Source organism: Myxine glutinosa, chromosome 2 (genome assembly GCF_964187855.1).
Source record: "Myxine glutinosa chromosome 2, kmMyxGlut1.1, whole genome shotgun sequence".
NCBI classification, from domain to species: Eukaryota; Metazoa; Chordata; class Myxini; order Myxiniformes; family Myxinidae; genus Myxine; species Myxine glutinosa.
The window spans coordinates 38,403,678-38,428,115 of NC_136262.1; the positions used below are offsets into that span (position 1 = coordinate 38,403,678).

Genomic DNA, 24,438 nt, shown 5'->3' on the forward strand with positions numbered 1-24,438 from the left:
AAAGATTTCATATCAGAAGCAATGATGGATTCCATGACTTTGCTGATAATTGGGAGAAGGCTGATTGGTCTGTAGTTGCGAGGATCTGTTTTTGCACCTTTTTTGTGCAAAGCGGTGATGTTGGCTGATTTCCAAGCAGATGGCAGTTGACCTTGAGCAAAAGAGAGGGTGAAGAGAACAGAGAGAGGGTGAGATAGAGCAGCAGAGCAGGATTTTAGGACCCGTGGGCTGATGCCGTCGGGTCCAGTTGCAGAATCAGAGTCGAGGGTTGACAGAAACTTTTCCACCTTGTCAGGAGGAAAGGACACGGAGTCCAGGAGCAGCAGGGTACGACTGGGTATGGTGGGTACAGAGAGGGATGGGTTTGGGACACAAGATTTAGAGGCAAACACAGAGTTGAGGCATTCTGCTTTTTCACGTGCGGAGTCAGCTGTGTAGCCGTTTGAGGTAAGGGAGGGGATGGAGGGGGAACAAACACCAGAAACGGATTTGACCAGACGCCACCAGGATTTGGAAGAGGGAGACAGATAAGAGAGTTCGGTCTTGAGAACGGAGAGATATTGTTTCCTGGCTCTCCTGAGGGTGGACACACACTTGTTTCGGGCTTTGTGAAAGGAAATGAGATTTCCTTCCGTTGGATTTGCTTTCCAGGAGACGAAGGCAAGTTGTTTCTGGGCAACAGCCTCACCACAAGATTCCGTGTACCATGGACGGGAGGAAGGGTATGACAACTGAAGACGAGATGGGATAAATCTGTGCATGAGAGAGAGCAATTTACTTTGGAAGAATTCCCAGGATGAGTTGATGTCAGAGGTGGTAGAGATGGGAGACCAGTCCAGATGATTGATGGCTGCTTGAAGACCGTGCCAGTTGGCCTGAGTGAAATGCCAGACTCGTCGACGCTGAGCAGGCTCCCTGAGGATGGTCAGAGAGATGTCCACTTTAACAAGGACATGATCAGATGATCCGATCGGAGCAGAAGAAGAGCAGCAGACATTTTCAGGGAAGTTAGTCATAACCAAGTCCAGAAGAGAAGATGTTCCGTTGACTGAGATCCGGGTCGGGAAATTGACAGATTGTGTCAGTCCCAGTGAGTCGCAGAAGTCCTTTGCTGAGGAGCCATGGCTGGTGAGAGAGGTACCCACACCCAGCCAACTGGCATGATGACAGTTGAAATCACCACATATGAGGAAGAGAGAGTTGGGATGAGTAGATAGAAGTTGGTCCATATCATCAGACAGCGAGATGTAGATGGAGTCATCACTGTTTGGTGGACGGTACAACACACATATGAACAAGAGGTGGGAGCGAAGGGGAAGCCGTAGCCAGAGGTATTCCTGGGGGTGAGGTGGAGAGAGTGCAGTGCAGGGCGAGTGAGGAAGAGAGTTTTTGATAAAGATAGCAACCCCGCCTCCAGGACGAGGCTCAGGTCTATCATACCGGAGGAGGGAGTAGCCCGGGAGAGATACTATGGAATCAGAGACATCATAAAGGAGGAAAGTTTCTGTTAAGCAGATCACGTCTGGTTTGACAGAAGCAACCTGTATGGAGAGATCAGTTAAGTTTGAACGAAGGCCCCGGATGTTTGAGGTCCATACCGTTAATGAAGAGGAAGGGGGAGCATCAGATACAGAACAGGGGGGAGGAGGGGTAAGGTAAGATGTGGAAGAGGTGGAAGAGGTAGGGAGAGCTGTTGAAGGTGTGTCAGAGATTTCAGAATAGCTCGGAGAAAGGGAAGGATGGGGTGGACAAAAGGTTTGATGGTGATTGGGTGAGCCACAATGAGGTGTTATTTGAGGAGGGGGAAGAGCGAGGCAGAAGGTTGGGGGAGATGGAGGTGAGAGTTTGAAGGGGGAAGAAGCGGGGAGGACGCTTTGAGGAGGGGGAGTGAGCGGGGGGAAATTGAGAAGCAATGAGGGTGGGGAGATTTGAAGGGGAGGGGTGAGGGGGGAGTTTGGGAGGGAAGGGACAAGGGGAGGGATTTGAAAGGGATGGGATATGGGGGAGATTTGGAGGGGAGGGGTGAGGCAGGAGTCTAGGAGGGGAGGGGCGAGGGGGCGTCTTGGCGGGGAGGGGTGAGGGAGTAGTTTAGGAGGGAGGGGGCAAGGGGGGAGATTTGAAAGGGATGGTTGATGGGGAAGATTTGGAGGGGAGGGGTTATGGGGAAGATTTGGAGGGGAGGGGTGAGATTGGATTTTTGAAAGTGTACGATTTATGGGAAACGAACATTTATTGCAAAATGAGTTTCTTGTGACCTTCGAGTTAAAAATACGTTTAAGGACGCTGGATGGAGGATGGAGTGCAGGAGAGTTTAGGGAATGTAGAACAAAGGCACTATAGGAGATGGATATTTTTTTTGGGATGAATTGATTTGGTGAGCAAGTCGAAAGCAGCCTTTTAAAGAAGAAGAAGAAAAAGGTGTTATAAAATATGACGGAATACATAACTTGAGGGGAAAGTGTAAACATTGAAGGTTAATGAGTGAAAACTATCTGGGGAAATGGGGGAGAAACACGTGGTCGAAGAACGAACGAACGAATAAGAATGAATAAACGAATGAGAACAGAGAAGGAAATGTTTTTTTTTTTTTTTTTTTTTTGAGTTGAGATTTACACAAGGAAGTAGGCTATGGGTGAAAAGACTGGGAATACAGAGAACGAAAGTTATTGGATCACAAACGACGGACCACTGAGAGAAAAACAAAGCCTCAAGGTTGTACAGTGCACACTGTACAAGGCCTTGCTCGCGACACGGCAAACAGACGATCAATTTATGAAAGATAAACACCGAGAAACAACCAAAGTTGCACACAATAACTTCACACACCGAAAGATAAATACAGTTTCGACAAAATACAATTGTGAACAGACTTAACTTCGAAAAACGTAGAGACCGTGTGGAGCTTCGAAAATCCCTGCCGCCGTCTCCAAGATCTCCAAGAAGGATGAAATTATTAAAATTATTTATTAAAATTAAAAGTTATTAAAATTCAGAGAACGACAGCATTGGTTTGTCTTACTTATAATGTTAGCTCTTATATGCAGTGTTGGCTTGTAATATGCATTGCCATACCACTTTTAATATCACCACACAGCTCTTTTTCACGGCAATAGCTGAGTTTTTGACAAAACAAATATCACCTGTATGTAATAATAAGACTAAATATGTGCAGTAAAAATTTTTTTAGCAGGTTTAGAATATATCACCCCATATCGCGAATGTACATGTATATCTAATCCGACACACTTAGACACAAAATGGCGTCCAAATTTGAGTTGACACAACTCTCTATATACAGGGACTCTAAGGTCGTCCATAGCCCTCTGAAAACAGGCGACCCCATTCGTCACCCCAAAAGGTAGTCGGGTGACCTGGTATAACCTTTGACCCGATTCAAAGGCGGTATAGATGCGATCAGCCCTAGAGATGGGGATCTGATGATACGCACTACGCAGATCGAGAGTGCTGTAGACGGAGTACTGGGCCACCTGTCGTACTAGCGCGTCCATCCCCGGTAAGAGGTAGGCGTCCAGCTGTGTAAACCGATTAACCGTCTGTGAGTAGTCGATTACCATGCGTCGGCGATGGGCCTCACTTCGCACCACTAAGACCTGGGGCCGCCACGGCGACCGGCTAGGTTCGATAATACCGTCCTTTAAGAGCTGGGCCGTTTCCTCCGCAATGAATTGCGCGTCTGCTCGTGAGTAGCGCCGTGATTTCACCGCTACAGGAGTGCAGTCAGTGGTCAGGTTGAGGAACAGCGAAAGAGGCTCAATGTCCATTTTCGCGAGTGCACACACAGCAAGCGTGTCCGACCCACCGAATTCCATTTCCAAACGTCCATGTCGCTTGAGAAAATCGTGTCCTAACAGAATGTCAGCACATAATGCAGGCAAGACCATGAGATGTACATCTGGAAACATGCGTCCTTTTATCACAAGTTTCAATCGACATTCCCCTTTTGTGCTGAGCCTAAGTCCTTGGGAGGCCATGAAGATCCGTCGTGTAGTCCCGAGGACCGGCCACCCATGTTGACGCACTAGTCGTTGATCGATAAAACTATCCGTAGACCCCGTGCCGACTAAGGCCCGCGCAAAAATGCCTTCTACCATGAGCGGAATAATGGCCTGAGCAAGGCCGGAAGATCCGGCAGGTATTGAGCCGTCCGAGCGAGAAGATCGCGCCTCTCGTGTGGATCCCACACCGGCTGCAGTTTTCCGGTCGTTTGAGCGGCCTCCGCCGGAAGATCCGGCAGGTATTGAGCCATCCGGGCGAAAAGATCGCTTCTCTCGTGTGGAGCCCACACCGGCTGCAGTTTCCCGGTCGTTCGAGCGGCCTCCGGAGGGCCCTCGTGTCAGAGGCATAGTTGGAGCTTCAGGAGCTTGTAGTCCGTACGAGCAGCCGTCAGATGGCGCTCGTGTCACGCGAGAAGGATCGCAGCCATCTGCAGTTTCATGTGCTGGAGCAAGAGTGTGTAGTTCGTACGAGCTGCCGTCGGATGGCGCTCGTGTCACGCGCAGCGTTTGCCGCAAAGCAAGAGGAGCTTTCAAAGCAGAAGCTTGTCGTTTGTTTGAGGAGGGCGTTCGGATGCCAGTCAAGGACGGTCGCTCCGCGGCCGGTCGTGTTCGCGCCATTTGTTTTGGCGGCCCGATGTATCTCACCAAGGACGAGCGTGCAGCCAGGGGCCCATGAGGAGGAGGACCGCTCATCAAAGCCGGGTGAGGCGCCCCGCTCTGTGCTCGGTCCGTTGGCTCAGCGATAAGCCCATTCAAGGTCACGCGAGCTCGTGTGCCCCGCGCGGTCTTCTTGCAGACTTTTGCAAAATGTCCTTTAGTAGAACACAAATGGCATATTGCTTCCCGAGCCGGACACGCCGACCTGGGATGCTGTCGATTGCCACAGAAGTAACACGTCGCGTTTCGTTCAGGCCTTGGCCTAGCCGCCGTAGCCGCAGCCAACCCCGAATCCGAGTCCACCTCGGGAGCGGCCAAGGGCTCCGCTAGCGTGGTCGGGTCCTCTCCCGTATCCTCGGCGGTAGCCCTCTCCGGTCGCGCGAGTTGAGAAGTCCCCGCAACGACTCGTGTGTGGTCATAGGCGGTAGACTGTTCCCGGGCCTCAGTGTAGATGTGGGCCACCCGTAGTGCCTCCGCAAACGTCAGGTCAGCAGCCTCCGAAAGTTAGGGGGAGAAGAGAAAATCTAAGAAATAAGCAATACAGCGAAGGAAAGAACTTAAATTCACAAAACACCGATGCGGGGAGGGAAGCCGAGAGAAACCAGGCCGTGCACGCGGTGGGAAAATAAAACGATTAAATTATACAAAAGTTTGCAAGAATTGCAAATCAACACCAACTGGAAAACACACTGCAACACATGCACAATAAAAAGCGAGTAGAAATTGACGAAGACACGAATGGAAAAAATACTATAACTTTTGCTGCCGTGCAGAGGTCCAAGACGCTTCCTTGCTCCAGGGACCGGAAACGGAAGTGATTTGCTATTTATTTTACGCTAAACCAACGAAAAATTGATCAGTGTACCAACACAAGTTAGCCTACTCTTTTCAACAGATATCATGGGATATTTGACATAATTCACATGCAGCTGTGCTTTCATGTACTCATCTGAAGGATGGACGGCCTCCAAGATCCCAATTGTATATTTTTAATTTACGAATCTGTGGATGAGTTAAATGTACAAATACATGGACTGTTAAAAACTCAAATGCTATGTGTTACATGAAAGACATGCAAATTAATACACGAAGTCAATGGCAAAGATCGATTTTTGTTAATATGTACTGTGTGTAATAAGAGGTGGCCATGACAGGTGTGCTAAGTCAAATGGTGTCTTCAGCAGGGAGAACATTTACTGAATGGGCATCTTTACAATAAAAAAGCAAAACAATCCTGGAAGACATACTCACCCGGAATGTGTTGTGGATGCCATGGTTAGGGTAATATTGGTAGGCCTCAATTAGTCATAAAGATAATTGTCAAACTACCCTGCTGTGCTGTACAAGCAATACAGCAGTATTATACAGACAAACTATCCTACCTTTGCATCCAGCAGGACTCAAGAGACATGGACAAGTAGGGAGAATTTAAAGAATGCTTCTTCAAGGCATGTGTCAGTTGCTTTGCAATCATTAAAAACTAATAATGCACAAAACAGCAAATACAGTCCCCACAATGGATCACAATGATGATAACCATGGTGACGGCGATAGCGTCTCGATATCAAACATGCTCGTAATGACAGTAACTAATGGCAAAGTGCTGTAAACAGGTACAAGTATCAGGGCCAAAGACAGGAGAAGAAAAATCAACTGACACCCCGATGCCGAACTGTGAGAAGCAAAGCACAACTTCTCAACATTCCCATAATCATCGAGGCTGTAATAATGCCAATTTCCTGATTCGTTCAGAATGCATGGTGCCAGAATTTTGACATATTTGCATAAAGTAGGCCCGACGTACCCTTGCTGCGCAGTCCTTGAGGCCCCGAGGCTCGGCGTTGGCTCGTCAAGTAGCCGTAAAGAGCCTGCACCTGGCTCAGCACTGCTTGCAAAGCGCGCACACACACGACTGGTGTTAAGGGTCATGCCATGGACACCCAATTTCTGTTGCACCGCATTGGACAGAGGAAAGCTAAGTGCTCTTAAAATACATGAATGAAACCATGGTTTAATTGCCAATTAAAATATAAAGAATGCGTGTGGGATTATATTGTTTAGCTATTACAATGGAAAACATTCGTGACTCAAAAAATAATAAAAGGATATTTAGGAGATAGAGTTATTATAGTGCGAACAGTTCAATTTGTGAATGTTCAAACGTCTTCATCATTACCCTCATACCATGAGGCATGTTTGACTAGCAGTGTGGGTCTCTGTACGCATTGTAATGCGAGTAAAGAGAAAGGCCCTTAGAAGTCAAATGCGAAAATGAACCAACCATTTTGCATAAAGAATGCCAACAATAGTTGCATATCTGTCATAATATAAATCGGAGAAGTAAGTCCGCCCGGCTCGATGAAATTTGAATTTGTTTGTGGAAATCTCGAGGTGGATTTTTCAAACCAGATCCTCTAGCTTCGAAAGACTTCACAGTCAACTGCAATGATGAAACGAAAGTGATAATGCAAGGATGCAATGGCACGGTTATCTTTCCTGTGGAGTCGCTGCCATTCTTCAGCTGCTCACACTAACTCCTCCCCTCTCCCCCCCCCAACTCCCATCTCCCCATGGTATCACAATACCGACCCACTTAGGACACCGCCCAGGGACCCTGACTAGGGAGGCAAAGCTTGGTCAAGGTCGGTCAAAAATTGGAGGAGAAAATGAGGAACAAACAAACAGACCATTAAACACATTATTGCGTAGATTTATCGACTTTAACTCAGAAACATTGCGGTTCATATAGGATTTAACTTCTATGGATTCACTTTTTGGTCGTATGAAAGGAACTCGAGAGTTAAAGAAAAAGTTACAGTACTGCCTTCACTTTGTTATTTTGCGTTGCTGGTCAACAATGACATTTACATACGAGGTTATGTGATCAATTACTTAAGTTATTATGAATGAAAAGAAATGCAGCAAATTGGCTGGTACTGACCATTCAAAGTATAGATATATATAATAATACATTTATTTTATATAGCGCTTTTCCAGAAGCCCAAAGGCGCTTTGACAGAGTACAAAAAACAAGTGCAAAAAGACAAAAATCAATAGGTAAATAATTATTTACCGATTGATTTTTGTCTTTTTGCACTTGTTTTGCTTTGATTATAATCAAAGCAAAAGGAAGGAGAAGGAGAAGAGATAGTCAGGGGTTAAATGCTGTGGGTTAAATGTTGAATGCAGTGTTGAACAGGTGGGTCTTGAGTGATGTTTTGAATGTGGTGAGTGAGGAGGAGTCTCTGATGGTGTGAGGTAGTGAGTTCCAGAGGGTGGGAGCAGCGATGGAGAAGGCCCTGTCCCCCCAGGATCTGAATTTGGTCCGGATGGGAGGGGGGTGGGGGGGGGGGGGTCAGGAGGTTGGTACCAGCAGAGTGGAGGTTTGCTGGTGGGAGTGTGTCTGGAGAGGAGGTCAGTCAGGTAGGATGGGGCCAGGTTATGGAGGGCTTTGTAGGTCAAGAGGAGGATTTTGTACTGGATTCTCTGGGGGATGGGGAGCCAGTGAAGCTTATAAAGGACGGGGGTGATGTGGTCACGGGTCTGGGAATGGGTGAGTAGACGGGCAGCGGAGTTCTGAATGTATTGGAGTTTATTGGTGATTATTGAGGGTGAACCATAGAGGAGGCTGTTGCAGTAGTCCAGACGGGAGGTGATGAAGGCGTGGATGAGGGTTTCTGCAGCCGTGGAGGAGAGGGATGGACGGAGACGGGTGATGTTTTTCAGGTGAAAGAAGGCTGTCTTTGTGATCTGTTTAGTGTATTTGTCGAAGGAGAGGGTTTGGTCAAAGATGATGCCAAGATTCCGGATGTGAGGGGAGGTGGATACTGGGAAACCGTCGATGTTGAGGGCAAAGTTATGGGTGGATTTGGTGAGCGTTTTTGGGCCAATGATGATTATTTCAGATTTATCATAGTTAAGTTTGAGGAAGTTGATTTGAAGCCAGGATTTTATTTCAGTGATGCAGTTTGTCAGGATAGAGTGGGTGGCGGTGGAGATGGACTTGGTGGAGATGAAAAGCTGGATGTCATCGGCGAAGCAGTGGAATTGGAGACCATGACGGCAGATTAAGTGACCAAGGGGGGACAGGTACAGAATGAAGAGGAGGGGGCCAAGAACTGAACCTTGGGGGACACCTTGGGGGAGGGGAGCAGTGGGGAGCAGAGCAGTATATATATATATATATATATATATATATATATATATATATATATATATATATATATATATACACACAATTATTTTATACGTCAATCGGTATTTACTGTAGTTCGGTAACTTGCACAACTATTTGTTGTTACCTCCGCCACCAAAGGTGGATGGAGGTTATGTTTTCACCCGTCTGTCTGTCCGTTTGTTTGTTTGTGAACAAGATAACTCAAAAAGGAGTGGACGAATTCAGACGAAATTTGGCGGAGATGCTGGGTACGTAACAAGGACGAAATGATTAGATTTTCATGAAGATCTGGATCCGGATCCGGCTAGTGGAATTTTTTTAAGTGATTCTTCACCATTGGGAGATCGGGCCAAAAACTATATATAGCAGAATATCTCAAAAAGTTGTGGACGGATTTGAATGAAACTTGATGGACAGGTTGGGTGTGTGACAAGGACGAATCGATTCCCTTTTGGTGAAGATCTGAATATGGATTCGGATACGAGAATTATTTCATTTTATAAGTGATTCTCCACAATTGAGAGATCGGGCGAAAAGGGATATATAACATGATGTTTTTAAAAGTTTTGGACGAGTTATGACTAAAATTGGTGGAAGAGTTGGTTAGGTGACAAGAACAAGCAGATTCGATTTTGTTTCAGGTCCAAATCCAGATCCAGTCTATCAGTGGGATACAAAATATAAACTGTTCAGCCTGGTGGAGATATGCGCTCTACTGAATGCCGTTCTTGTTAAAAAATGGTTTTAAAAGCACCAAATTCCTAAAACAAAGGTTTTCGATCATCTTGAAAAGGGTTTAGACGGAGGGTTTATCAATCCATTTGAAAGTGGTGTGGTAAAGTCGAGCGCCGAGGAGTAAAATAAATAAAGCCAGCTGGCTTTGAGCTGGAGTTTAACAAATGCACTGTGAGGCACTTTGGCAGAAGTTACAGGTTAATCAGTACAGAGCGCATGCAGTGAAAAACAATGGCAATGCAAGATGTGATAAAGCAACACTACAACAACAACAATACTAATCAAGCAATGTGGAGGAAAACTTTGGTGGACGCAATGAAAATAAATGACTCGACCCTCACACCCCCTTGAACCTGATCGATTTATTTATCCACATGGCTTCACCTTTTGAATCGACAGCCACACTTGGCTCTTCCTGCGCCAAATGTATCCAGTAGTGCTGCAGCCCATGGTAGGCGTCCAGTAAGGTGATGGACAACACACGGTGGAGCTGTTTCGCGTGCAGAACACTTGCTTTGGAAATCTCCGATCCGTGACTCTTGGGATAAAAAATGTTGGCTTTTACGCTACAACTTCACGACTTGCACAACAAAGCAAAGTGTTTTAATGACAAACAGTTTTGTTGCAATCATTTGTTCAGTGTTTACAAACTAAACTACTGGATGGATGCACATCATTAAAAATGACCAAAGCGAGTTACAAAAAAGGTCAAAACAGAATGTGACGTTGAAGCAACACCCAGAGTGGAGGTACACTCTGCATTTCTGATGCTAAAAAAATAAAACATTGAAGAGAACAGAGAGGTCTTACATAAGCACTGCCAAAGAACACATTCTCAATTGATGGAATCTCTCCGTCTGCTGTGGCTGCCACAACCGCACCACTACGGCTGAGCCAGGACTTTCCATGTCGTGAAAAACTAAGGTGTGGGGAATATTCGTAAGGGATGGAGGGCACGAAGGGTAGATAAATGCCATTAGAAGTGGATGTCTGGACATCAGACATTAGCCGAGACGCAAAAACGAAACGAGTGGAACAAAAAAATAAAAATTAATGTATCTTGGGAGGGAGGAAATAATATTGCCAAGCATCCTGGAACAAGTGTGTAATGTCTCAGAGGAACCTTTATATCCACTGCCAATTGGTTATGAGAAAGCGTGCAGATCAGGAATTAGAAACTTGACTTTTCATGAGCACTGAGTCATGCATGTACTGTGCCCACGGATCATCTTCAATAAATCGGAATGAACAATCACGCCAGAACAGACATCCTAAAGCTACTCCAAGCACCCGAACATTGTGGCCAATCGAGGTTCGTGAGTGTACGGCGCCAACATATCAACATGACTGGCCTAACGCAGCGAATACACAGTATGCATATCATATGGACGACACTGCTTTACATGCACAATATTGCGCCAAACATGCAAATGAGCAAGCAAGCAAAAACAAATTTGAGCCCACACCATCTCCAAAACCAGTTTAAAGTAAATAAATTAAGCACCAATTAACTGTTGCAGATAAAATTGCTCAAAGCAGTCGGATTGTTTAATTTTTACACAATTTATATATTCATCAAAGGTAACATATATCACGTGGATACCATCCTACTTGAGAAGCACTTTGATAACAAACAAATGCAAAACTCCGTAATGCCGTTTCGCCATGGGGTGTTTACGGTACGCTTTATTTACTTCTTTCGTTACTCATCCACCCTTTCACTCCTTATTCAATTATACTGGATCAAAGGATACTTTCAATTCATCCTACAGAAGCTTTGATGTCCGCGTGTGGTGCAGACGCAACAAATGAGGCTCGGGACCTTGGCGGATGTGGGCACAGCACTCTTCCCTTCCATTGAAATTCATGGGAGAGAAAAGTGCTATGGCCATGCTGTGCCATTGTCCCAGGCCGCTGCAAAATACACAAATGACTATCCTGGGCCAAAATAGTAGACAGTGGTTTTCGGCTCGTCACATGGTGGAAAACTTGCTGCTCAATCCCGGTAGGAAGAACTTTACGGACATTTCCCATCAAGGTTACGTATTCTATGTATGGTGGATAAACCAGTTGGGCTCACACGTGCCACCACAAACCCTCAACTTGCCTCCCTCTCCACATCAATAAGAATCCTTTATTTGCACCGATGTCATGTTTGGCAAATGGATTTAGAGGAATGCCACACTGTTGGCAAAAATCACTAAGCTGATAAAAAAAAAATTAAAAAACAGCATGGGATTAAAATACCTCTCCGATCGATTGGCTTTGGAAAAAGGCAGACTTTGTTGTGGTTACCTAGGAAAATGCAGAAAGCGACAAAATCTTTCCTTTCAGGCAGATTTACATAACGCCGTCTGTGCAGCCATGCCAAGGGCAATTGAGACTGTGGTTGAATGGAAATAAGTGCGGGTTAAGGCACGGCAAGCAGGGCCACCGGTGCCGCTATGCCCGTAAATCTGGGAATGAAGCGGCGGCGTTGCAAAAGGAAGGAATTTTGTCACAACTTGCAAACAAATAAATTGCATATCCCCCTACTGTGGGAGAAAGGAAGGCAATTTTAGAAGTTGAAAACAATTATCACAGCAATGTTGCAAAAAAGCTTTATTTTATATTGTTTTAAATAGAATCAGAGAAAAGGGATTCTATGAAATAAGCGAGCATTTAAAATTTTGGATTGATAAAGGATATTTTGCAAGAGCCGAGTGTAGTGAATTGGCCAGAGGTTATAGGCTCCGTCGGTGACTATGGATCCAAAACAGGAAAAGGCACACCCAAAAAGAAAAAAAGAAGCAGAAGATGAAGCAGCAGGAATTTTTTAAATGAAAACATTCCATGGCAGGACTTTACAATGGAAAGAAATACGACTTATTATATCCATTATAATAATTTAGAGCTTGCATATGACTTCAAAACTCGTTTTGCGACACTCGTTTGTTGCTAGCCGAATAGATGCCTGTAACAGCCTGTGTTATGGGCTGCCACAATCTGATGTCCATCAGCTACAACGTATACAAAACACTGCTGCTCAAATTATTGAGAAAGTTCCAAGAAGCCACCATATCTCAAAAACTCCTAAAAAACTGCCACTGGCTTTCCATTGAAAATATAAGTCTTCAATCAAGATCCCTGGACTCAACTATAAAGCACAAAACACAAACACGGCCTCTATAATGGACACGATCCTCCCTTATGTACCAGCACGTTGAGATCGACAGTTAAATCCCTTCTCTGTGTTCCAAAAGTCTCAACTATGGTCACCGAGCATTTGAAGTTAAGGCTCCAACTCTTTGGAATTCACTCCCTCTACACATCCGTCAAGCAGGCGGTCAACATATTGTTGCGGATATGAGGATTGAGTTTTTTTTGATTGTGTTGTATTGTATACCAATTGTTGTGAATATTGCTTTAGTCTGGACCCTCCTGCCTCCAGTGTTGTATAAAGGTCAAAGGGCGTTCCCGTAGTTAGTTCAATAAAGCATACATGAAGGACACTATAATATCCCTGTTCAGTAGTTTATTTCCTTATTCTGTGTATTAGGTTAAGGCTTTGTCTTCCATTAAAATGACACTCCATTGCACCAAGTGAAATAAGATAGATTCCCTTCATTCTTCATTCCCATTCCCAAAACCTCCATTTCCCCTTTCGTCATGGCCAAGCCTCGATTGCCGATTACATCCCCTCCAAAACCACCATTGAACATGTGCTCGGGTCGGGGAAGAAAGGCGTGCCCGCCCGTCGTCATCAAGGGCGGAGCCAGAGGGTCGCGCGACCAACCAGGGCCGAGGTGAGCACACCGATGGGCATGTCCTGAAGGCCGGCGGCTTGATCGCCGGAGGCGCTATAAAAGCGCGCGCGCAAGGACGTTGTGGAGTGGAGTAGTTGCTGAGTTGTGTAAAAAGATCATCCAGAGAGAACCAACTGTAAGAGAACCAACTGCGAGAGTACATTGAGATCACCCAAGGAAGCTTTGTACACAGCAACGGCTGATCAAGTGGACCGATGTTTGTTCCTGAGCTGGTGCTTTTCCGAACAGAGTCCGAGGCTGGCATGTGAGCAAAAGAACATAGAGAACATTAAGGAGATCATCATCCAGGGAGGCAAGAAGCCTGTTGTAGTCCTGGAAAAGCGCGCGACGTCCACCGCAGCAGCAGCAGCAGCGGCGGCCACAGCAGCAACAACACTCAACAGCAGCTTGGGGCCTGAACGGCGGTTTTGAGCAGGGCCGCGAAGGAATGGCGGCTGCTAAACGCGCCGATCGTGCTGCAGGACCCCCTTGGACCTTCCCCTCCCTCCAGCCATCCGCCTCCTGCCTTTCCATCCTTTTGGTGTACGTGAGTTTGTTCTGTTTGTTTTGTCCCTGGGTAGTTAATTAAGCTCGTATAAGCTAGCGTTGCACTGTGTCTCTAAAATCTTCTGTAAATTATTTTCTTATCTTTCCTTCTCCTTGGTTTTTTTGAGCCTGTAAATAGCAAATAAATTATATTCGTATTTCCAACCTTTTTGTCTGCTCCTTCTTCACATCCGTGTCGCCTTAGTCTTTTCCCTATTGAATATCTGTGGCGCGATCCGGCCAACGTTCGGGAATCGGGTTAGTCGGGGTAACTGTACGACCGCGGGGCCATCCGCTCGGCAAACACAACATCCTTATCCGCGGGCCGTAACAATATTTTTAAAACATTGTTCAACACATATTTTCAACAAAACTTGATCATAATCTTCAAGTTACTGTCCTAGTTTATCTTACTGAAATAAATGTTAGTTCGTGTAAATACTGTTCATTTTAATTGATATCATTTGTAAAGCATATCGAGGATTTTAAATTATCAACATGCGCTATATTAACCGAGCATTATTATTATTATTATTATTATTATTATTACCCTCGCCAGAGGAGAGAGTATTGCATTTGGGTCTGTTTGTTTGTTTGTCTCTGTCTGTCTGTTTGTTTAGCCTGGTGTTGGCTTAGCAGTTAGGGTGCCTGCTTGGGATCCTCGGATCCTGGGTTCGAATCCCGATCGATCGTTGAATTAAGACCAGGGGGGTTGACTCAGCCTGTCATCCTTCCGAGGTCGGCAAATTGAGTACCAGTTCACTGGTAATTACCTGTGTGTCGCAAGAGGTGACTAACAGGGTTGGCGGCAGAAAAGGCATCTTGGCCATAAAACATTGCTTCAAAAAGGGGACCACGGTGCCTGAAAAAGGCCAACCCCTGCTCTGCAAGGGGAAAAATGGCCTCTAAAGGTGGTTCTAAAAGGTTGTCTGTCTGTTTGTCCACACAGAACATGAGTATGCTTTTCTCTGCAACCGTTGGCCCGATTGACAAATTTTCACTAGAGGGGCGCCTACTCCTGTATAATTATTTAATGATAATTATGACGTCATCGATCACATGGTTCGGTCGCCATCTTGGAAAAACCAAAACACTTTGCACCTCAATATCTCCGAAACCACCCCATGGGAAAAAATTGAAACATGGCTCATTGTGAAGTACTCCCCATGGGGAACCACATATATTCATGATGATGTCATTGTTGCCTTCATTATGACGTCATCATTAGACAAGTAGAACGCTTGATCCGATTATTTTGAAATTTCTTGAGCATGATCTGCACAAAGATTTACAGGAGGATTAAATTGACGACGGCATCGGTTACGTGGTTCGGCAGCCATATTGAATTGAACATAAGTCTACCTCATCAATAAACCACACAAACATAGCAACTAATAAACACCTGGTGAGGGTCTGCAATCTCTGATTGCTCTTTCTTGTTAAAAAATGCAACTGTGAACAAGAATGGCACTCGGTAGAGTGCATGTCTGTGCCAGGCTGAACAGTTTACGATTTGCATCTCACTGATAGTCCGGATCCGTATCTGGACCTTAATCAAAATAGAATTGGCTTGTTCTTGTCACCCACCCAACTCGTCCACCAAGTCGAATCCGAACCCTTCCACAACGTTTTGAAATATTGTGATAAATATCATTTTTGGCTCTGTCTCTCAATTATGAAGAATCACATCCACAATTCTCGTATTCGGATCCGGATCTTCACCAAAATCGAATCGATGTCCTTTTTCACACACACAATCTGTCCACAAAGTTTGTCCTAATCCATCCCTAACTGTTTGAGATATTGTGCTATTGTGCTAAGATTTTAGTATCCGGATTGGATCTTCACCAACATCTAATCAATTAATCCTTGTCACACTCTCAACCTGTACACCAAGTCTTGTCCGAATCCGTCCACAAGTTCTTAATACATCTTGCTCATAGACAGAGAGCCAAACAGGGATGAATCTGACATAACCTCCATCCACTTTCATGGCGGAGGTAAATGAGGTGATGCAGGTCGGGCAGCAGAGAAATAAATGAATACGAGGTGAGAGGGGAAGATCAGATGGGGGAAATGGTGTTGAGTATCTGGAGTGACCAGGAATGGTAAGTCTAAGGCAGAGGTAAGGAAGAAGATTCAGGCAGGTGTGGATGCATGGAGGAGGATGGAGGGAGCAATGACAGATAAAGATATCAAGGAAATTGAAAGGGAAAGTTAAACACCTCATTATATATACTAGGGCATGCCCGTACTATATATATATCTAAAATTATATCCCCCCCCCTATTTACATGAAATGGTTTGGTCCAAAGCGAACGGCTTGCGAGTGGTGACAATCCCCCCCCTCTATTTACATGCAATGGTTCGGTCCAAAGCGAACGGCTTCCGGAGTTTGGTAAAGAAATCGCCATCGCGTACACAAACGCGCAGGAAAGCGAATGAATCGCAAATTCGTTTTTATTAGTTGTAAAACATAATGCCCAATTATTCAATTAGCGCCAACGTATTTTGGCTGTTTGCAATTTAATCGCAAGGCAAAGTAGAAAGAGAAGAGGGAAAAAAAGAAAAGCCTTGCCTTGCTGCAAACAACAACAACAGGGAAGGCTGCACTGTCCGGAAGTTGGCATATCGCAGTTACGATTATTTTAGTGTTAATGGCCAATTATTCAATTAGCGCCAACGTATTTTGGCTGTTTGCAATTTAATCGCAAGGAAAAGTAGAAAGAGAAGAGGGAAAAAAAGAAAAGCCTTGCATTAACGCATTAACGCTTGCATTGCATTAACGGTTCGGCACACGTGATAGCTCGCTGCTCTCTGATTGGTTGAAGCGTTTTTTGGACATAGCTCGGTAGGTACTTGTCCGATTAATTTCAAACCTTGAAAAGGCACACCCTCGGGTCCCCAGCAATATACCTGGCAAGTTTCAAGTATATCGGACCCGTGGTTGTCGAGAAACAGCGGTCACAGACAAACACACAGACACACAGACACACAGACACACAGACACACAGACACACAGACACACAGACACACAGAGATTACTGGAATTATAGATATATATTAAAAAATTTATATATGTGGGAAAATTACATACAGACCAGGAATCATCTGCAGACCAAGACCAGGAATCGAACCCAGGTCCTCTAGAAAACCGTACCACGGCTCTGCCATCTGAGCTATCTGGGCGACCCTGACTGAGGATGCAATTTTCCCACACATATGATTGCCACTCTCTCTTTCCGTCAATGCTTCCGGCGCACTCGCTGCCAACCATAGGAATACCAACGGCCTGAACACGAGGGGGTCTTCCTCCAATGAGGGGGACAAATCCATGTCCTCTATTATAAACACCATTGGGGGCGAGGTGAAGCAATTAGATTAATGAACAGGAAGACCCTCTCGTGTTCAGGCTGTTGGTGCTCCTATGGTTGGCAGCGAGTGCCCCGGAAGCATTGACGGAAAGAGAGTGGCAATCATGTGTGGGGAAATTGCATGCTCAGTCAGTGTCGCCCAGATAGCTCAGATGGCAGACCACTGGTACGGTTTTCCAGAGGACCTGAGTTCAATTCCTGGTCTGGGCATGAAATTTTCCCACATATATCAATTTAATTATTTATTATCCTGTTCATTAATATACATTTTTGGTGTATCCTTAGTGAGTGACCATCATGTTTCCATAGTCATTACCCAATATCAACATAGATTTTGATGACAAGAGGAAAATGATTGCCTGTTTGCAATGAGGGTATTTACTGCTGGTACCTCACATACCTGAGAAGTGGCTGGTGGAGAGCAACGAGGGCAGCATGCACAGTGAGAGAGACGGCACATAGGTGGAAGTAATCAAACAGAACAGGCCTGTGGTGGTGTAGACCACGGCTGGGACAGAAGTGTAGACGCAGCGTCCGTGTGCAAGTTGTCTGCATGGTGTCCCATCCGCTCGCACTGCAAGAGCCAAGGAACGACCTTCTTTCCTGCCCAACTATATGGTCTTTACAAAAAGTCTGTCATCCCAACCGATCGGAGGCTCATTAATTACAGGTTCTCCTTCATAATTGTAGTTATGCCCCCAGAGACTTGAAGTTTGTTCCACATATATATTTTTAGGGGGTGTGGTCAGTACGGATTGTTTGTATGTACCATTCGAATACCATCCCATGTTTCTCCGAGGGCACGGAGAGCAAACCAAGTGGGTCAGGCAAGCAGATAAAAGGTCATTAGTGACCAGTTGGCTTTTAATGACAAAATCTGATAGCATTATGATAATTATGACATCAACTTGGGTTTAGAGAAGTTTAAAACCCAAATCCTTAATATTGCAGCCTTAGGTTTTATACGAGCCCACATTATCTCATGTAGTGACCTCAGAACTAAACTACCATGCCCGATCCAAATGTGCTCACCCCTGAGATCTCCAAGGACTAATGTCCTATGTGACCCCTAGCTTACATGGAAGGGAAAAAAAATTGTCATTGTTCAAATGTATTACATATCAATGTGAGTGGAAAAGCAATAAAAAAAGACAATTTCGGACAAGCCTTACATTGAATCACTCTCACTGAAATTCAGCTCCATGATGAGCTGGATGTCCAGTTCTGATAATGATTGTTTTACCTGCAAGGCACAAGTCAGAGTCAGGTATGGTATGATAGTGTGGTTTGGAGCAACATTAGAACTTTGGAATAAGTTGCTCTAATGGTTCCAAAAGGCAGATTTTCACCTATACTGTAACAGCTACGCACCTGTGCGGAATTCAGGAGTAAGTGGACCTTAAAGATGAATACATCATCCAGCACAACCTCCTCACTTTTGTAAAGAACCTGCGCAGTCTTGCTGCAAACAACTCCAAAGTCTAAAACACGGGCTGATGAAACTAGGACTGGGCCTGAGAAACACATATGCCAAAAAGATGGAAGTCAGAGGCAAAATATGACTTGCAAAAAGGGAATTCATTGAGATAAAAATAACTTTAAAAGGTAATAGAAGTTGAGAAGATAGAAGGTGCAGGGGAAGAGTGGGAGAAAAAAAAAAAATAGAAGACTGTGAGAGAAAAGAGTTATGAGAGCAGGAGTGGGCATGCCAAAAGAGGCAGGAATAAAATGTTTCATCAAAACTGTACGCAAAATATATGAATATACAAATATACAGTGCATTCAGAAAGTATTCAGACACCTTCACTTTTTTCACATTTTGTTATGTTGCAGGCTTCTGCTGAAATCGTTTAAATTCATTTTTTCCCTCATCAATCTACACTCAATACCCCATGATGACAAAGAGAAAATAGGATTTTAGAAAGTTTTGCAAATTTATTAAAAAGAAAAAAACTGAAATATCACATTGACATAAGTATTCATACCCTTTGCTATGACACTTGAAATTTAGCTCAGATGCCTCCCATTTCTCTTGATCATCTTTGAGATGTTCCTACACCTTGATTGGAGTCCACCTGTGGTAAATTCAATTGATTGGACATGATTTGGAAAGGCACACACCTGTCTATATAAGGTCTCACAGCTGACAATGCATATCAGAGCAAAAACCAAGCCATGAGGTCGAAGGAACTGCCTGCAGAGCTCAGAGACAGGATTGTGTCGAGGCACAGATCTGGGGAAGCCTACAAAAAAAAATTCTGCTGCATTGAAGGTTCCCAAGAGCACAGTGACCTCCATAATTCTTCAATGGAAGAAGTTTGGAACAACCAGGACTCTTTGTAGAGCTGGCCGCCCGGCCAAACTGAGCAATCGGGGGAGAAGGGCCTTGGTAAGAGAGGTGACCAAGAACCCGATGGTCACTCTGGCTGAGCTCCACAGATCCTGTGTGGAGATGGGAGAAACTTCCAGAAGAACTACCATCACTGCAACACTCCACCGATCTGGGCTTTATGGCAGAGTGGCCAGACGGAAGCCTCTCCTCAGTGAAAGACACATGAAAGCCCGCTTGGAGTTTGCAAAAAAGCAACTAAAGGACTCTCAGACTGTGAGAAACAAGATTCTGTGGTCTGATGAAACCAAGATTGAACTGTTTGGCTTCCGTCTGGCCACTCTGCCATAAAGCCCAGATCGGTGGAGTATTGCAGTGCTGGTAGTTCTTCTGGAAGTTTCTCCCATCTCCACACAGGATCTCTGGAGCTCAGCCAGAGTGACCATCGGGTTCTTGGTCACCTCTCTTACCAAGGCCCTTCTCCCCCCGATTGCTCAGTTTGACCGGGCAGCCAGCTCTAGGAAGAGTCCTGGTTGTTCCAAACTTCTTCCATTTAAGAATTATGGAGGCCACTGTGCTCTTGGGAACCTTCAATGCAGCAGAGACTGTTTTTGCAGGCTTCCCCAGATCTGTGCCTCGACACAATCCTGTCTCTGAGCTCTGCAGGCAGTTCCTTTGACCTCTGCATGGCTTGGTTTTTGCTCTGATATGCATTGTCAGCTGTGAGACCTTATATAGACAGGTGTGTGCCTTTCCATATCATGTCCATTCAATTGAATTTACCACAGGTGGACTCCAATAAAGGTGTAGAAATATCTCAAAGATGATCAAGAGAAATGGGAGGCACCTGAGCTAAATTTCAAGTGTCATAGCAAAGGGTATGAATACTTATGTCAATGTGATATTTCAGTTTTTTCTTTTTAATAAATTTGCAAAACTTTCTAAAATCCTGTTTTCTCTTTGTCATTATGGGGTATTGAGTGGAGATTGATGAGGGAAAAAATGAATTTAAACGATTTCAGCATAAGGCTGCAACATAACAAAATGTGAAAAAGTGAAGGGGTCTGAATACTTTCTGAATGCACTGTATATATATATATAATATATATGTCCTCCAATAGCATTTGCAATAGAAGATAAGATTTAAAATTCAACAGCTGACCGAAAGTTGAAGCAAGGTGGGAGGAAATGGGGCGAGGAAAACAATAAGAACTTGAACGGTACTCCGTAAAACGCATACCTCCACCAGGCTGAACAGTTTACGTTTTGTATCCCACTGATTGGCCGGATCTGCATCCAGACTTAACCAAAATCTAATTGGCTTGTTCTCGTCACCAACCCTACTCATCCACCTGATTTCGTCATAACCTGTACACAACTTTTTAAGAGATCTTGCTATACTGTATAACATTTTATAGGGTAGGGGAGAGGGGGTTGGAAAAAGGGTAGAAGATGGAAATAGTGGCGGAAGAATATGGGAAAATGGGAGAAGAAGATAGTACATCAATGCTGAGAGTATAAAAGGTTGCGATGGTCAGATATATGTACATACAATATGCTGTATCCTTTGTGAGGGACAGAAGAGGGATAACTTTGTTGTTTTATTGCTGGATTTAAAAAAGGCCCCTTTCAGTTATCAATAAATAAGAGCAAATGAACAGACTGCCTTGAAACAAGGACTGCAAGTAGGGGCTGGGGCCGAACAAGGAGAAAGCACTCAAGCTTTTGGAAACAACCCAATTCATCAAAACAATTGTACTCTGTTGTAATGTTTGGTGTCCTGGATAACTTGTTCCACAGATAATGAGGTGACCACATCCTCTTGTAAAAAGGGGGATAAAGGACATGCTGGGAGATTTCAAGAATCTTTATGATCGTGACAGTGCCATTGCCAATAATGTGTCCGGGAACAATTCTGCTTTTCTTTGTAGGTCAAGCACTTTACATTGCCATTGTTTTATTGAAAAGCTGCCAAATGTGCAAAGACCAACAAAGAAAGCTGTGAACGTCCCTACCCTGAATAACAACCCAATTGACGGCTCACACGGAAACCTGACGAAGTTGTCCTGATAAAGAGCAAGTACAGACGATGAACAATATAAGGCAGTCAACCGCATGGCAAAAGTTAAATTGTTTTTATTACCTTGGCCCACAAACATGAGGAAAACTAAATGACAATAACCCATGTTAGAAAATAATTAAAATAAAATAATAATACAAAGGTTGGAAGAGGAACCTGTATTTTGAGGAATGGTTGCTTCAACTCTGTGCGGCACTTTGGGTGGAACTTTCAGAGTAATGTGAAACTGGTAGAATCTGCAATCAGAAAGAAACCGGAAAAACAAAACAATGATTGCGAAGAAGAAGAAAAAAATGGTGCGAACGGAGAAAGGCTGTTTGATGGGAAATAAAAAAAGGTGGAGTTTAAAAACAAGGAGAAAAAAAAAAAGAATCAGAGAAGGTATGAGAAAGTAAGAGTGTTGCAGTCATGTAGCATTCCAACAAAAAATAAAATAATAATAATGAGATACATTAATACAAAATATATACATATTATAAAACAAGATACAGAAACAACAAAAAATGTATTTAATGCAATGTATGGGAAAGTATGAATGAATGAATGCCTTTATTGTTTCTTCCCAAGATCAAGGGTCAAGGAAGAGCAAGATGACAAAGAATAAAAAGGTAACAAACTGACAGTGGGGTAAGTTGGGCAACATTTGGACACAACAAGCAAAGGGAATGAATGAACAGGAAAAGAGAAGATACAGAGGAGGGAAGGAATCACAGTATCCTGCAAGTAAGAGGGTTGGAATAGGATGAGTTAATGTAGTCCTGGCCCTGCCATAGAGACCCGTATACATCTCTTTAGGCCTAGAGTTTGACAGTGGATTTGAGTATAGGATACCCCTAGCTTCAGGAATCTACTAGGTGGAAGTCTGAAATTTGTAGCATAAGCCGGAAAACGGCCATTTTCCAAGATGGCCTCCATGGAGCCATTGCCAAACAAGAAATACATATAAGTTTTGATATAAATGTAGTAGAGGGATGATTTTAGCGTCTATTTTCAGGTTTTCAGGTATGTCCAACTCAGTGGTGTCATCAAAAAATATTTTAGATGTTGCCTAGTTACCAAAATCCAAGATGGCTGCCACCCAAAGTTCATCAATCATGAAATTTTTTATAGAAATGACCAAAATCAAAGATCAATCAAATAAGTAAGGAACACACAATGTTTTATTGAGGAATAGTAAAAATTTATTAAGGTCTAAAATATTCCCATCAAAATCTTGACCATAACTTTAATTACAAAATGAGGAGGAAATATGGCAAATTAATATGACATAGCACAAAAATTAATTAATGCTCCCCAGTGGTGTAACAAATGTTCTGCAGTCAATGAATGAATAAGAAGAAAATGATGGTCCAATTACTTAACATTTTTACTGAAAATAAATGAAATAAAAATGTCACATCCCAATAGTGGATCAACGGCAAGGTGTAATGTACTACACTACATGTATCTACATTACTATCTAGTAAATGACTATATTACTAACTACATTAGAATCACTGGCTGCTGCCTCCTTAGTTTGGCACACAGAACCTTGTTGTCTGTGGCAAAAATTCACACAAATTAGACCAGCCTTTTTACATTGGCATCGCTTTGTATCACACTTTCCCATGCATTTGCAGATGATGAGCTTCCCGTGTGGTAACGGATTCAAACATTTGGAAGGCAAGAGAATGTCATTATCAAATGACCAGCAATAGTTTGTTGGATCTAGAGTCAAGTGGTTGTCATCAAGAAGGCACATGACTTTACGCACAACAAAGAAAGCTCTGTGAATATGGCCATGGATGACACTTGAGGTAGGGGGTAGCAACTGTAGGGGCTTTGGTGTTGTAGCACGAATGTGGCACTCCACTCGAAGCTGATTGAAGGTCTGACATGCTGTCTTGGACTTTGCACCTGCCCACACATGAACGAGATACTCCTCCGCTTTCTTCATAACCTCTTCAGTTAACTGATTGGACTCCGCAAAATTGGCCAGGTACTTCTGTGGTTCACATAAGAGAGATGCATGTTTGGTTCCAATCTTGCTGAGCGCATCATCACCTGTTAGGATATAAGCCTTCATTATAACTCTGCACAGTACTACTCCCAATTTATCTGCAAGAATATGTAGTGGTAGATGACGCCTGCGCTCCCCAGAGCCAAACTCTACCCACAACTCTTGAAGACCCCTCTCTCGCATTTGAGGGATAAAGTGTAGTAAACGCACTACTGTGTCTGTGTCATTTGAGATCACAAGCAGCCGACTCGTCCCCTGATCCACTTCCCATGCACAGTGAAGAACTAGCCGATCATCAGCTTCCTCCACATTACATATTAATGCTTTAATAGGTTTGAAGTTTTCAGCATAAGGTGGTGATGATGACCTCCCTGAATGGAGCAACTGTGCTGGCACAACTTCTTCATCCATGATGCATCCACTGAGCACAACAGTCAGCTTGATGAGCTTGGGTGTTGATGCCAGCTGCTGCAGCTTGGTTTTGTTGGTTGGTGATGTCCAGAACTTGTCAAGTTGCTGTGGTACTGGGACATCTGCAGTGAGTTCAGTGAGGTCAACAGACCCAACTCCTCCAGCACGACGGAGTCTTTCTCCAGCTTTAATTGATGACTCAATGTAACTGTCAAATACAACATGGAGGCTGGTCCTGGAGCAAATTGAGTGGCCTGCAGATAGGACACAGCTAATTGCATTTCTGAATGTTCCGAAGGATCCTAAGTTAGGAAATGACCGAATTTTAG

The 24,438-nt window shown here is 44.1% G+C and overlaps 1 protein-coding gene across 5 annotated transcripts in view; it reads right to left on the minus strand.

Annotated features, from left to right (window-relative positions):
• The window catches only part of LOC137421856 (protein FAM135A), an 84,295-nt gene that overhangs the window by 45,200 nt on the left and 14,657 nt on the right, over window positions 1–24,438 (minus strand). For 4 of the 5 annotated variants that reach the window (XM_068108330.2, XM_068108327.2, XM_068108328.2 and 1 more), the window contains 7 exons: window positions 21,856–21,935; window positions 18,662–18,804; window positions 18,463–18,533; window positions 17,691–17,864; window positions 10,396–10,504; window positions 9,970–10,123; window positions 6,478–6,558 (listed from right to left, as the gene is read on the minus strand). In XM_068108330.2, the coding sequence (XP_067964431.2) occupies window positions 6,478–6,558; window positions 9,970–10,123; window positions 10,396–10,504; window positions 17,691–17,864; window positions 18,463–18,533; window positions 18,662–18,804; window positions 21,856–21,935 (812 nt within the window). Of the gene's footprint in view, window positions 1–6,477; window positions 6,559–9,969; window positions 10,124–10,395; window positions 10,505–17,690; window positions 17,865–18,462; window positions 18,534–18,661; window positions 18,805–21,855; window positions 21,936–24,438 lie in introns of those variants that run through there. The other variant, XM_068108331.2, reaches the window with a different exon arrangement.